The sequence below is a fragment of the Myotis daubentonii genome, chromosome 1, assembly GCF_963259705.1.
Source record: "Myotis daubentonii chromosome 1, mMyoDau2.1, whole genome shotgun sequence".
Classification (NCBI taxonomy): Eukaryota; Metazoa; Chordata; class Mammalia; order Chiroptera; family Vespertilionidae; genus Myotis; species Myotis daubentonii.
Genome location: NC_081840.1, coordinates 202,663,662 through 202,679,666, shown reverse-complemented (window position 1 = coordinate 202,679,666; position 16,005 = coordinate 202,663,662). Strand labels below are relative to the sequence as shown.

The following is a 16,005-nucleotide window of genomic DNA, read 5'->3' as shown; positions in this document are numbered from 1 at the left end:
ATTTTTTAAAGTTTATTTTTTCTAAGAACTATGAGATTAAATTTAAAATGAGGAAAGAATTATTTTAGTCCTTAGGTTTAAGTTAACTTTTGTCATTTAGTGCTTGGTAAAAAAAGGTTAATTAGCTTGAATTAATGAACATATAGCAGGTGCCCAAAGACATCCTATATAATAAAGGACTAATATGCTAAGTGTCTGGTCATCCATTCAACCAATCAAAGTGTAATATGCTAATGATATGCTAAAGCCACTCAACCGCTCGCTATCATGTTCACTGACCACCACGGGGCACACGCCCTGACTGGTAGGTTAGCTTGCTGCTGGGGTCCAGCCAATCAGGACTAAGCGAGAAGGGCTGGACATGCCCTGGAGCCCTCCTTTGGTCCCTCCCTGGCTGGCCAACCTCCCACGTCTCTCCCCGGCCCCAATTGTGCACTGGTGGGGTCCCTTGGCCTGGCCTGCGCCCTCTTGCAATCCAGGACCCCTCGGGGGATGTCAGAGAGCTGGTTTCAGCCCGATTCTGCAGGCCAGGCCAAGGGACCCCACTGGTGCATGAATTTTTGCATCAGGCCTCTAGTTTTGAAAAAATATGCTTTAACCTGAATTATGAGCAGGTAAAACATTTTCAGACTTATTGCTCCCTTATGAAATATTTACCTATTAAAATTCAGATATAATCTGTAAAGCACAAAGAGAATCTCACATTTCCACAGCTAAAATAAAGGGAAACCTTTTTCCCTTAGAATTAATAATGGACATATAAATAAAAAAACATTTTATATGTTTGCTAATTGATTTTCATGACACTGGATATAAAACCCAGGAAGGGATATGAAAAAATCTTTAACTGAAAAGAAACCCAACTTCAGAGAATAGATACTTAATTTGATCTTTCAGAATTCTCTTTTGTAAGTTTTTGTTGTTGGTGTTGTTTGGTCTTTGTTTTTGTCTTTTAAAATAATATAGGTATCATCATATATATTTTTTTAAAAGAAAATGACAGGCAAGCAGAAATAAAATAAAAATAAAAGTCATCTGTTATCCTGCTACCCATAGCTAACTATTGTGACATTTGGCATTCCCTTGCAGATTTTATAATTATACATGTTTTGAAATGTAAAAATGAGGTATTTCACAAATTATTCTATAACTTTCACTTCATGATCCATTTTGAACATCTTTCCATGTCAAAAAATATACAACTATAATACCATTTTTTAATCATTGTACGCTATTCCACATATGGATTTATATATACCCAAGAATCTTATAATTCTCTTAAATTCTTAAAAAATACTCACTGCTTTTAACTCCATATTACCACCCATGTGAAATTCAATGGTTTTGCCCATAATGAACACTCCTTCATTTCCACGCACTATAGCACGTCCATCAACTTTTATATTTAAATCACTAGTGGCATTGCTGGTAATCTGAAAATTTAAAAAAAGCAGTGAAAAGAGTTACAAAGTTAAAGTGAATATTATTATCAGAAACAGAGGAATAGGAGTTTTACCATGAAATATGAAAGGCAAGTGTTTTCATTCATGTTTTACAGATGTTGAGGTAAAGTGATGACTTGATAATGATCACATAAGCTAGGTAATGACAAATCTAGAATTTGTCCTTCTAATTGTTCTGGAATTTCTTTCATGCCACATAAAACAGTAAAACTCCCCTCCCAATTTGTACCTTTAGAGCAGCGATTTTCAACTGGTGTGCTGCACGAATCTTTAAAACATGCAATACCCAACTATTAGCCAGGGGCACTAACCTCTTTTCCCTTATACTGTCAAATAAAAAAATGACACTAGCCAACACAATAAAGCTGTCTGATGGGAATGAGTCAAAATTATATCTATTTTTTGGTCAAATCAGCAAAAAATATATTTTTTGGTGTGCTGCAGAATTTTAGTAATTAGTTGTGTGTCATGAGATGAAAAGGGTTGAAAATCACTGCTGTGGACAGTAACTCTCTTCCATTAATAAAGCAAAGAAAATAAAACATACCCTTTCAGTAGATGCTTTTTGAACATTCAAACTTTTCACTCCACTTGGCAAATGAAACTCATGAGTTTCATAGTCTGTGCTGAATAAAATATTTTGAGTCCTTGGGTCGAAAAACTGCATACCAATGTCACTTGTAATAGAAGTTTTGTTCTTTTCTACACTGAGTTTTGTTGTCCCTTGCTGAAAAACAATCTTCAGAAAAACACTTTATCATGAATATGTTTTCAAAGAAGATTGCATCCAAAATTCATCAAGAACATTATCAAAACACTCTATAACAACAGACTAATTTCAAATATCTTAACTGTCCATCTGCGCCCCCTCCACCCACTTGGGATAAAAGTTCTTTAAAACAAGGCTCACTGGGGTGGTGAGCACACAATACAATGCACATAAGATGCACTGTGGGGCCGGAACCGGTTTGGCTCAGTGGATAGAGCGTCAGCCTGCGGACTGAAAGGTCCCAGGTTCGATTCCGGTCAAGGGCATGTACCTGGGTTGCGGGCACATCCACAGTAGGAGATGTGCAGGAGGCAGCTGATCGATGTTTCTCTCTCATCAATGTTTCTAACTCTCTATCTCTCTCCCTTCCTCTCTGTAAAAAATCAATAAAATATATTAAAAAAAAAAAAAAAAGATGCACTGTGGAACTGCCCACCTGAAACCTGCCTAATTTTGTTAACCACTGTCACCCCAATAAATTCAATTTAAAGAAAAAAATAAACTGAAATAATTTAGAAAAAGTATAATCTCATCCCCCCAAAAACACACAACAAAACACAAAAACAAGGGCTTATGCAGGTATTTGCTTACTAGAGGCCCAGCGCACGATTAAATCGTGCGGGTAGGGTCCCTAGGCCTAGCCTCCCCGTTCACCAGGCTGAACGCTGCCTCCGCCACCGGGCTGTCAGGCCGTTGGGATCACCAGCTCACTGGGCCGGCCACTGATGGAACGTGCTGCCTGCTCCGGCTGCTCATGCTGCTGCTGCCACTGCCGCTGGGGCGTGAGGCACTGACAGAGGCTGCGGGGTGCGCCAGTGACCTACGTGCCCGGCATGAGCGACCCCAAGCGGGCAGCGTGTCTCATCAGTGGTGGCCCGGTGCACACGCATGGAGGTGAAGTGCAGGTGCCCCCTTTCTCGCAGGCCTGAGCCCCCAGCAGCGGGGCATGAGCTGGTGATGCCAACAGCCTGACAGCCAACATGGTCCTCCTGCCACCCACCCTGGTTCCCTGTTCACCATTGCTGATCCATCCGAGCCTGTGGGCAGGGGGGAGGGACCAAGAGGCCAGTGGCTAGTCCCGTCCCACCCCCACTCGCAGGGGGTGTGGTTGCAGGGAGAGGGACCGAGAAGTAGTCAATGCCACCTCATGGCCACCGGTCGTTTGGTCGTTCTGGTTGTTTGGTCGTTCTGGTTGTTTGGTTGTTAGGGACACTGGCTTTTTATATGTTAAGATATTGCTCTGCACAAATACATGGGTCTAGGCCTGTGATGGGCATGGAATGTAAGGATACATTGAGGTTCTATGCGGTTAAAAACCTTGGCTGTAGCAGCCCCCTGACATGGGCTACCACTGACTAGATGGGCATATTCTCTTCTAAACTCCCAGAAAGTAGAGAGTATTCTAACCAGGAAAGGTACTTTTTTTAAAAAAAAGTTCTTTTATTGATTTGAGAGAGAGGAAGGAAGAGGGAGAAAGGAACAGAAACATCAATGGTAAGAGAATCATTGATTGGCTGCCTCCTGCATGCCTCCTACTGGGGATTGAGCCCACAATCTGGGCATGTGCCCTGCCAGAGAATCAATCTGTGACCTCCTAGTTCCGTGGTCAGCAAACTGAGGCTTGTGAGCCACATGCGGTTCTTTGGCTCCTTGAGTGTGGCTCTTCCACAAAATACCACGTGCGGGCGCGCACGTACAGTGCAATTGAAACTTCGTGGCCCATGCGCAGAAGTCGGTATTTTGTGGAAGAGCCACACTCAAGGGGCCAAAGAGCCGCATGTGGCTCGCGAGCCGTGGTTTGCCGAGCCACAGTTTGCCGACCACTGTCCTAGTTCATGGGTTGATACTCAATCACTGAGCCACACTGGCTGAGCAGGAAAGGTACTTTTTAAAAAATGGTTTTCTTGTATGGAGAAGACAGGAGTAAACTATGTATTCTTATAGTAATTATGTCTATCACAGAACATGCTACAATGGAACAAAATCTAGAATATTAAGAAAGCATTTAACATTAATAAAGACCAATAATATTATTAAATATATTTATGAATTTTTCTCTAATGTCCCTCAATTAAGTCTGATAACTTACAGGCTGGTTGTTGCCAGTGATGACCAAATTTTCATTTCGCCTTCCTCCTACTGTGCTCTTATATAGAGGGTGGATAACGCCCATGTCAGATACTTGCTTAAATCGAAGCAGGCCACTTTCATGAAACTCCATGCTGTCACAGCCATTTGGTCCAATGCGAATCACAGACCAGATAACAAGTGTTATCTAAAAAGGAAAACAACCCGCTATTAACAGGCAGCAAACATTTAACATACTTGGAAAACAAACAGAAGAGATCACTGCCAGAGGATAAAACTTCCTAAAGTGTGTCATCAGTGAGATGAACCTATCAGTTGGCTTTCCACTTATAAAAAACACACATTTAATTTCTATCACGATATTATATGCAAATAGCTGATGGTCAAAAAGTGCTAAAAGGTCTCTAATAGAAATAGAGCAGTTTATTTCTTCTATCCCTTCCATATCTCATCCATATAACAACAACTTTTAACAATTTTATCTATTTTGTCTGGAATTTATCTTCACATTTAAACATCATATTTGTGCATTATTTCTTCTCTCATCAAGTTTAGGTTTTATCTACTGATTTTCTATTTCAATAGGTGAGAATTTTAGCTCATTTATATTTCTTCTCTTCCAACTTCAATCTCAAGTTTTGGTTAAATCCATGTTTAGCATTTTCAGTATTATGACCATATAAATATTACTCACTGCTAAGTCAAATACTATATATGGTAGCAGTCCCTTTCTCATACTTTGTGTCTCTCAGAGTTTAATACTTGTCTTCCCATTTTTTTTTTTTTGCTTAGTTTCTTTGAAAATCTGACTAAATCTTTCCAAACCCTCCAGTATTTGTCAAATGTCTCTCAGTAGAATATTCTAGGAGTCTGAGCCTCCCAGATAATTTGTAAGTTCTATTTTTCTCTCTCAGGAAATCTTTCTGGAACCCCTGTCTTCTTGCTCCAGTCTGGACGTCACCTCTGGGCCTGCTGCACAACTGTCATCATGAACTTGTCCTTCATGTTTATGCTGGAACTCCCTTTTGTCTTTCTCCCTGTGGATACCCAGTTTCCTGTAACAGTGTCTTCAACTTTCCTGCTTTCGTACCTCCTTCTGGTAGAGCACATCCTCCCGTGGCTTTCTCAGCATGTATGAGGAGTGAAATTTTTTGAGTGTGCATGGCTAAAAATATCTGCATAATCCCTCACACGTGACTGATGGTCTAGCTTGATAGATGTTTCCACATTTGACACTGTTTTGTTTCTGAATTTTGAAGGTCCTTGCTTACTTCCTTTTAGCTTCTGGTGCTACTTTTGAGAGGTCTGATGCCACTCTGATTTTTATTCCTTACACATTCATAACCCTTTGATGCTTGGGCTAACGCTCTAACCACTGAGCATGCTGGCCAAGGCTAACTCTTTACTTAAATCAAAAAGAGCTTGTGTGGCTAATGGTTAGAGCACTAGCCTGCACACTGAAGGGTTGTGGGTTTGGTTCCTCAACCTGGGTTGCAGGTTTGATCCCAGCCCAGTACCTGGATTGCAGGTTTGATCCCAGCCCAGTTTGAGGCAGGTGCAGGAGGCAACTGATCAATGAGTCTCTCTCACATCAATGTTTCGCTCTCAGTTTCTCTCCTCCCCCTTTTCCTTCCACTTTCTCTGAAAATCAATGGGAAAAATATCCTCGAGTGAGGATTAACAAAAAGAAAAAAAAAAAAGAATTAGACACAAAATATTTTAGGTGTACATAAATACAAAGGAAATATTAGAAGTAAAAAATAAATGGAATCACTTTAGAACTGCCGAAGTTCACGTTTGTGATTGGTCTTAGGTATACCAGTAATCACTCTCTGAAAATCTAATGCTCACATAGTTACAACCTTGGATTAAAAGTCTTCTCCCTTAAAAAAGGAACATCTTTGTAAAAGGCAACAAACCGTGTCCTCAGTGTACACTAGCTTACCAGATCCTTTCATTCTTTGACAACAGAGATTTAAGACTATCCTATATAATAAGGATGTAATATGCAAATGATCATTACACCGTGAAGTGTAATGACCGACCATAACGACTGGATCACAGATCAGCAGGAGGGTGGGGCAGTGAGCTACAAGCAGGCAGAGGCAGAGAGCTACAGAAGGGGCAGGGCAGCAAGCCATGAGGGGGAGTCAGGGGGGGGGGCGGGGGGAGCAAGCTACTGGCTACAAGTGGGTGAGGGAGAGCTACAGGAGGGGACACGGCAGCAAGCTATGAGGGAAGGCAGGGGGTTGGGAGGAGCTACTGGAGGGTGGCAGCGAGCTACTGGCGCACAGATTCTAGTGCGCAGGGCTACTAGTAAAATATATCTTTTACTGTTATCCAAGGGTTTATAATTTTAAAAATCTAGCTGAGGAGACAATACTAAATGCAGAAAAAGTTGAATGAAAGTAGAAAAGATTATATTTTTTAGGAGAGGTGAAAGCAATAAAATCATCCTGGCAAAGGTCTCTTCTATTGAATTGATTCTACCCTTTTAAAAGTTAAGTCTTTAAAGGGAAGAATCCATGAACATCGTTTTTTCTTTTCTTTTCTTTTTTTATTAAAGAAAATGAATACATGGCAATGTCAGCACACTAAGTTTTATATATATATATATGTATTTATATATATATATATGTATTTATATATATATGTATTTATATATATATATATAATCATTAAAACTCAATAAGAGATAAAATATGTATAGGAGAACAGAAAGTAAGAGGATCCTGAAAGAACTTATAGAAACAAATTCCATTATTTCACTGAAAAACAGAGCAAAATTCCCACGGTAATGAAAAAAAGGATATTGAGTACTGCATACTCACAATTAAGTTGATGACAGCCAGGATAAACAAGAGGACAATCACACAGATGGCCAAGTTGCCCTTTCTCCCTCTCAAGCCCGTTTTATGGAGGCGATCTTCGTCGATTGGAATATATCCGGCTTTGAAGTTGCTGTTGTGCTCTTTATTGACATTCCTTCTCTCAACAGCCTTCTCACGCATGGACTTCTTTACAGGACCATTGGAACTTTGCTAAAACAAAGTACAACACATTGGGACAGCTTTTGATGCATTTATTTGTTAAGTGCATATTCATAACCAAAAAAGCTAAATCGGTCAGTGATATATTTTCCCCTAATAAACTTCAAATCACATTGAGTTTCAGGCTCCAAGAAAGGACATTAATTACTATGCTTAGAGGGGTGGCAGGAAGAACTTACAGTGTGACTATTTGATAACAGATTTCTACTCTCTGCTTTGAATAGTCCTACTTCTAGTGAAGCTCATTTGGGGCAAGAGTTGATATATATACATTCTACAGTAGGTAATCTTTTAATTAATGATTCATAATTATTTTAAATTATATATGTTTTCATTTATATGAAAAGAATTTGGGGAGGCTGACAGATTTTGTTCTTTATCAAAGCCAAAAATGGGCTAAAGCTAACATTATCCTAGACCAGCAGTTTTCAAAGTATGAGCTGGGGAGTCCCGGAGGCGTCTGGAGGGTGAAACCATTTTCAGAATAACACTAAGATGTTATTTTTCCTTTTTTACTCTCCTCTCGTGAATGTACAGAGGAATTTTCCATAGGCCCAATGACTATATAGGATGACATCATTGCTCTAACAGCTAATGAAATTGTGCATTATGTATTCCTGTGTTGAAAAATTTTTCCAGTTTTTCTTTTTTTTTTTTTTAAATCTATTTTATTGATTTTTTACAGAGAGGAAGGGAGAGAGATAGAGAGTCAGAAACATTGATGAGAGAGAAACATCGATCAGCTGCCTCCTGCACACCTCCCACTGGGGATGTGCCTGCAACCAAAGTACATGCCCTTGACCGGAATCAAACCCGGGACCTTCCAGTCCGCAGGCCGACACTCTATCCACTGAGCCAAACCAGTCAGGGCAGTTTTTCTAATACAGTAAATATCAACGGATATAACACATGTGGACAAAAGCTCTTTGGGATCCTCAGTGATTTTTAAGAGTATAAAGAGTACTCGAGACCAAAATCAACAGTATAGACCAATGGTCGGCAAACTGCGAGCCACATGCGGCTTTTTGGTCCCTTGAGTGTGGCTCTTCCACAAAATACCGACTTCTGCCCATGGGCCACGAAGTTTCAATCGCACTGTATGTGCGCTCCCACACGTGGTATTTTGTGTGTGGTATTTTGGCCCCTTGAGTGTGGCTCTTCCTAAGCTTTAGGAGTACCTTAATTAAGGTAATAACAATGTACCTACCTATATAGTTTAAGTTTAAAAAATTTGGCTCTCAAAAGAAATTTCAGTCGTTGTACTGTTGATATTTGGCTCTGTGGACTAATGAGTTTGCCGACCACTGGATAGACAATACATGCTGTGGAGTGTAATGGGAGGAGAAACAGGATGGCTTGGAGTTGTCAGGGAAACCAGATGGAGTGGGTGGGTCAGATCTGGCAATTCAGGGAAAATAAAGTAGGAAAAGTAGGGCATGTTGTGAAAGTTATTGGACTGCTGGGTACAAACTCTAGTCTTTATGCTGTTTAACTGGGAGTTATTAGAAGTTTTTGAACATGAATGACATGTTTCAGGATGCTCAATGTGTAGGCGTTTGTAGGAGAGTTAGTAAATACAACTACCAGGAAGTAGGCTGTTGGGAGATGTTGCAGGAATAGAAGGTTTGTGGTAATGAAGGCCTAAACTAAAGTGGAATGAAAAAGGATCCTATACTAATAAAAGAGAAAAATGGTAATTGGCGTATGACCGATACCTTTTTCATTGGTTAATCAGTGAGATATGCAAATTAACTGCCAACTAAGATGGCAGTTAACCGCCAAAAAAGATGGCGGCTAATTTGCATATTGCAGGCAGGATGGTACAGCGCCATCAGAGAGCGGGTTGGGGGTGTAAGTACCAGCAGTCGCCTGAGACCTGATCCTGCCGGTAGACCCGGACGCGGGCCGGCGAGGCGGCTGCGGCGTCCGCCCGCACTCACGCTGCCAACCCGCGAGAGCGGGTAGGGGGCGTGAGTGCCAGCGGTCACCCGGGACCCGATCACGCGGGCCTGCGGGGCGGCTGCAGCGGTCGCCCGGGACCCGATCCGGCCGGCAGACTTGGACGCGAGCTGGCGGGGCGGCTGAGGCGGTCGCCCGGGACCCGATCACACAGGGCCGGCGGGGTGGCTGCAGCGTCCGCCCGCACTCACACCGCCAACCCGCGAGAGTGGGTTGGGGGCGTGAGTGCCAGCGGGACCCGATCCGGCCGGCAAACCGGGACGCGAGCCGGCGGGGCGGCTGCGGCGTCTGGCGGCTGCGGCGTCTGCCTGCACTCACGCCCTCAACCCGGGAGAGCGGGTTGGGGGCGTGAGTGCCGGTGGTCGCCCGGGACCCGATCACGCGGGCCGGCAGGGCGACTCAGCCCCAACCCGCTCTCCCGCCCAGCAGGGGACCCTCATTTCCCCCCATCACTGGTTCTGCCCCCAGCCCAGGCCTGATGCCTCTGTCAGAGGCGTCAGGCCTGGGCTGGGGTCAACGCCTGAGGGCTCCCAGTATGTGAGAGGGGGCAGGCTGGGCTGAGGGACACTCCCCCCACACACACACACCCAGTGCACCAATTTCGTGCACCGGGCCCCTAGTAAAAAATATAGTTCCAAGAGAAAAGTTAACTGAATCTGTAGCCAGGTTCAAAAAAGAATGTCATGTTTACTAAATGGTGACGAGTTAAATATGTGGAATGAAGGAGGGAGGCGATTCCACATACGTTGCATTTGAACTCAATGAGAAATAACCACATGCCTCAAATGCAATGGGATGGGATATTAAGTCGTTAGGACTAGCGATACAGATTTGAGAGTTCTGAGCCTCGAGGTAAGTTAAATCTATGAGACCACATCAGTTCATTGTGAAAAACAGTATAAAGAGGAGAACAAAGAGCTAGGGAGATAGTACTGGGAGACTTTAAGTGTGCAGGAACAATGGGAAACAAGAAATACAATAAATGTCAAGAAAATCAAGTTGCTGAACTTGATTTGTCAGGAAGTGTCTCCACAACCTTAAAGATGAACTCTGTACAGCAAATTGATAAGTAGGGAATAGTGAAAAGCCAGCATGTATTCATCTATTCCGAATCCAGAGGAGAAAAGAGGAAAGAAAAATTATATATAAAGAATTATGTATTGTCAGAGGAAAATTGTGTTTCTTCCATTGTGTTTGTCATACCTTCCCTCTCCCCAATTTGGGGGAGCACTTGTATATTTGACGGCAGAGGGAAAGATGTCAAGCGAGGCAGGTGTCTGAGCAGAGCAGGGTAATGTGGGAAACAAGATCCCGTGGAGGCAGGAAAGAAAGGGATTCCGAGCACAGGAGAAAAGAACAGCCTTAAAGGGTGGACTCGGACTTCACTGAAATGCTCACACCACTAAGGGAAGCCATTCTTTTTCCTAGGGAGGTTCCAGGCAGGGCCATCTGGAATCTTATGTGTCAGGAGTAGCAGCAGGCTGGTTGGGGGCTTACGCAAAAAGAGAGGAATAAGCACTGTGAGTAATGGGGAAGATAAAAAATTTTAAATTCCACAAAGCAAGTAGGAAGGCTCGATAGAATTTAATTCAATCTACTTCACAGATTTTATCACAAAACAGAATGCTGATACAGTTGTGTAGGTTGTATATCCGCATGCGGTGCACCATCTATGAGGTGCACAGCAGACAATTTAGCCTCGAATATGCATGATGGTAGTTTTTCCCTGAAGGGAGGTGTGCCTTCTTCTCATTTTCACAGACACTTGTGACAGTGCTGATAGGTGGGCAATTTCAGTCCTAGTCAGAGTTTGAATGTCCGTTTACATAAGACAGGCGGGGCAAAATTTATCCCGGCTGGGATGCATTCTTTAGTCTTCTCTGCTACTTCATGTACATGATTATATTCACCGCAAGCATTTAGCATGTACTGAAGAGTGACTGTATGCCAGATGCCCAGACCGGCAAGATGAGCAAGACATAGCACCTACCCTCAATGAACTTACAAGCAAGTGGGGTAGTTAACAACTGCAGTTCAACCAGGCAAGGGCCACGGTGGAGCATGCGCAGGGCACCACAGGGCACACCAGAGGGATGACGTTCTACTTAGCAAGCGGGGGCATCAACTGAAGGTTTTTAAGGACACTTGAGGTTTCAGTTGAATCCTGAAGGATAAACAGGAGTTCGCCAGGCAAAAGTACAGAGAAAGGCGTGCAGGCGGCGGGAACAGCATGGAGATTCTGAGTTCAGGTCACCTCTGGGCAAACTAATTTTGGTAGCTTTAAGTGGGTGATGAGGAGGATAAGTACAGAAACGGGGCAAAAAAAGAGGTGAGAGAGGTGGTTAGAGGCCAATAAATGAATAGACATAAGTACCGTGTCGAGAACGATGGGCTTTATCCGTAAGGTGATGGGGAACTACCAGAAATTTAAAATAGGTTAGTGATAACTCAGATTGGCATTAAAGCAAAATCAACCCAAAAAGGGCTGAGCTGGACTAGAAGATACCGACAGCGGGTTTCTCGGACAGCCCCAAGTGAGGGCTGGCCTGGGCTGCAGCACTGGGGGTGAAGGAGCCTGGGCGGAGGTGGTACAAGGTAGAACGGGACCTGGTGAAGGACTGGATGTGAACGGGACAGAGTGGGATCCACGACGACTCCGGGTAGGACCGCTACACAGCTGGTGGGACCCGCCTATGGTCTTCAGTTGGTGGTTCCGCACCGATCAGGCAACTGGACTTTAAGCTCCGAGAAGGCAGACTTCACGTCTTCCGTATTTTGTATCCCTCAGAACGCCTCTCCCAGTGACATATACCTCTGAGGTCCCTACAAGCAGTTAATTACCTACGAAAACCTTTCCAGAAAAAAAAAGAGATTTTCTGGAAACAGAATACTGGTTACTTGACTCGTATTTATTTTTTAAACACAGTTTAAGAATGGGACTTAAAAAACACCCTATCACATCATAGTTTTGTTTTTTTTCTAAAAGGAAATAACAGTTAACGAAAAGAAAAAGTGACCATGAAAGTGATCTTTGTTGTAAGAAGTCACCCTATATAAAGTTTGTCCCCCCAAAATGTACGCACACTTAACAGCTGACAGCTCAATGAATGTTTCTCTCTTGCAGCTTTAACCCATTGGAATTAATAATTACTCAATGCGTGTATATGTATTTTTTGGACACCCTGTATAATTCACACACACACTTTCACAGGTATATCTTGCTTTGGGGGGAAAACAGCCTTCAAAGCTATTCTAAGTTCCAAGTTTACCATGCAGATCAGGACATACTTGATAAAGCATTTTTTTTTTTTTAACAACCGGCCAGGGGACGGTTTTAAGCTCCCAGAACCAGGGCGGAGGCGCACCCCGCGCCCGCAGGTCCGCCTGGGCGCAGCTGGCCCTCCTGGCCGCGCCGGGCAGCCTGGCGCCGCGCGGAGGCTATTTTTACCCGCATCTTCCCCGGCGGCTGAGCGGCCCGTCCCGGCCGGGCTCCCGGGGCCGCGGCCGCCTGCGGCCTCTCCCCGCGGCCGAGGGGCAGCCCCGCCAGGCCGCGGGCAGCTGGCTCGCCCTCGCGGCTCGGAAGCCCCGGGGTCCCGCCGGCCTCCGCCAGCAGCTCGGGTTCGGACAGCTCCTCCCGCCCCGCCCCGCCCGCCGCACCGGCCCCGCCCGCCCGCCCCGCGGCGGCCCCACCGCCAGCACCGGGCGCCCCTGCCCCTCCAGCCCTCCGGCCGCGGCGGGGGTCTCAGACCTGCTCGGCCGCCGCCGCCGCCGCTGCCGCCATCTTCCCGCCGCCGCCGCCCCCGCGCCCCACTCCGGAGCCTGCGCATGCGCCCTGGAGACGGGGGCGGGGGAGCCCCGCGGGGCTGTCAGCGCTCCGCCGCCCCTGCACCCGGCCGCGCGTGGGGATCCCCGCGAGCCGGGAGGCCTCTGGATTGTCCCGGAAGGGCCCGCCGCCGCCCCCGCCCCCTCGGCCCCTGTCGCGCAGGCCGGGTGCTGTCCCGGGGGGACCTTCCCCTCGCGCATCACCGCCGGGTCTCCCAGGTGGGCTGCAAAGGGGCGTTTTGGAAAGGACACGTGGGCGGAGACGGAGTGGGGACAGGGGGTCACAAATCGCCGATTAACCACTAAAATCTTGAAAACGGGGAGCCCTCGAGGAAGGCAGTCACTCCGGGGACGCCGCTGAACGTCGGAGGCCTGTAAAGTCTGCTGCTTCCATTCGGAACTGGAGATGGTGCGGAGGGCGAGGGGGGCGGGCATAATGTAACGGGTAAGACTGCCCATCAGGAGGCACCCAAATGTACAAGCCACCTGAGTGCACAGGTCACCTGAGTGCACACTCCTTGTTCCCAGTCCTCAGTGTGATCCAAAAACCCTCTCACTGCTTTTTGTTGGTTTGGTTTTTTGTTTGTTTTTAATGCAGTGAGGGCAGTAGCAACCAAGGTGCAAAAGCTGGCCCTCAGGTCGCTGAAGCCACTTCTCAGAAGCCACTTTGGGCGCGAGGGCTGCCTGGCCAGCAGGAGGCACAGAGGCTCGCTGGCAACACCTGTATTTCTCTAGGACCTACATCAGTGTTGCTTTCTGATGTCTGGAGCCGCTATTTCACTGCGCTATTTCACTGCTCTGCCTACGTCACATCATAGGATTGCTGGGAAGTTTAAATAGATCATCTGTTGCACAGGGAACCCCTAATAAACTCTTCCCTTCTCTCCCCCAATTTTGGCTAATGGGGTCATTTCATAATGTATTATCTTCAAGCTTTAAAAAACATATCTAGAGCAGCAGTTCTCAACCTGTGGGTCACGACCCCTTTGGCGATCGAACGACCCTTTCACAGGGGTCGCCTAAGACCATCCTGCATATCAGATATTTACATTACGATTCATAACAGTAGCAACATTACAGTTATGAAGTAGCAACGAAAATAATTTTATGGTTGGGGGTCACCACATGAGGAACTGTATTTAGAGGGCCAGAAGGTTGAGAACCACTGATCTAGAGGCTACTGTGTACCTGGCAATTCCTCTTTAATTCTCCCAACAGTCTATTGAGATAGGTCATATTTCCCCCATTTTACAAATGAAGAAATCAAGACTCATAGCGGTTAAACAGCGAACCAGGTTTTCAATGAGTAAACAGCCAGGATTGAACCTGGGCCCACCTGACTAAAGTCTTGGCTCTTCCTACCATGTAAGAGTCTTTCATTCTGCATTTCCCTTTGCCTGTTGCATATTATCAGCACTTAGAAGTGCAAACTAAGGTGATAGTACTAGTCAGGTTATGAAGACAGTTATCCCTTCATTCACTTTATAGTGGGTAGAATAGTATCTCCCCCCGCCCCACCCCCGCCCAAAGATATATACAAGTCAGAATTCCTGGTAGGGTGAATGGGATGATATTTGGAAATAGGGTCTTTGCATATGTAATTACGTCAGGGATCTCAAGATAAGATCGCTGTGGATTTTGGTGGGCCCTAAATCTAATGACTGGTGCCCTTAAAATAAGAGGAGAGGACAGAGACACATTCAGAGGCAAGGACGATGTGGAGACAGGCAGAGGTTGGGATGATGTGTCTACAAGGCCTGGGATGGAAGACTGTCACCAGAAGCTGGGGGAGAGGCACAGAGCAGATTCTCCCTCAGAACTTCAGAGGAACTTACTCCGCTGATTTCTATCTTCCAGAACTGTGAGAGAATATATTGTGTTGTCTGAAGCCATCACGTTGGTGGTAACTTGTTACAGCAGCCCTTAAGAAACTAATTCACACTTGATGCACAACACATCTACAAATTGAACTCAAAATCTCTCCCCTGCCCCCACCCCCCCGCTCTTTGTGAATTCCCTTAGTGCAGCGGTTCTCAACCTGTGGGTCGCGACCCCTTTGGGGGTCGAACGACCCTTTCACAGGGGTCGCCTAAGACCATCGGAAAACACATATACAATTACATATTGTTTTCGTGATTAACCACTATGCTTTAATTATGTTTAATTTGTAACAATGAAATCGGGGTCACCACAACAATAGGAACTGTATTAAAGGGTTGCAGCATTAGGAAGGTTGAGAACCACTGCCTTCGTGAATGGCACCACCATCCAGTCAGAATTCTCAAAGTCATTCTATACTATCTCTGCTGTGATCTTCCTAAAATACAAAGCTGATCATGTCACTCCTCACCCCGAAGCACTAAAACCCTCCAGGACCGTTCACAATAAAAATGACTCCCCTTAGATTAGCACATAAGGTCCTGAACACTGGTTTCCATATGCTGCTTCTTGGCCTCCTTTCCTGCCCCTTCCACAACTCATTCTTTACTCCAGCCACGTGCAGTATTTGCCGTTCCCATTTATTGGCCTGGACACTCCAAGTCGTTAAAGTCTCTGTGCCTTTGCAAATGTGGGTATTTCTCTTTTTTATCTAGCCATCCTCTTACTTGTCCACTAAGACTCAGCTCAAGGAATATGTCTTCTGGAAAGCCCTCCTCCATCTGTCTCCTCATCACACATTTCGGATTCCTGTGCCCCTCTCTGTGATCCCCAAGCATGTCTCCGTTGTCACATTTATCCTACTACGCTGACATTTATTTACCCACCCGTCTGTCTTGTCTTTGAATTTATCCTTCCCCAAATTTCATTCATCTTTAAGGACTAACCTCATCTGTTCCACCTCCTCCTGACAGTA

General features: G+C 45.3%; 1 protein-coding gene across 2 annotated transcripts in view; it reads right to left on the bottom strand.

Moving 5' to 3' along the window:
• The window catches only part of SGCB (sarcoglycan beta), a 42,617-nt gene extending 29,389 nt beyond the window's left edge, over positions 1–13,228 (bottom strand). For both annotated transcript variants that reach the window (XM_059671486.1, XM_059671477.1), the window contains exons 1-5: positions 13,078–13,228; positions 7,152–7,361; positions 4,322–4,507; positions 2,011–2,202; positions 1,302–1,433 (exon numbers count right to left, since the gene is read on the bottom strand). In XM_059671486.1, the coding sequence (XP_059527469.1) occupies positions 1,302–1,433; positions 2,011–2,202; positions 4,322–4,507; positions 7,152–7,361; positions 13,078–13,110 (753 nt within the window). In that variant the 5' untranslated portion in view covers positions 13,111–13,228. The remainder of the gene's footprint in view (positions 1–1,301; positions 1,434–2,010; positions 2,203–4,321; positions 4,508–7,151; positions 7,362–13,077) is intronic.
• Between the last annotated feature and the right edge of the window lie 2,777 nt (positions 13,229–16,005).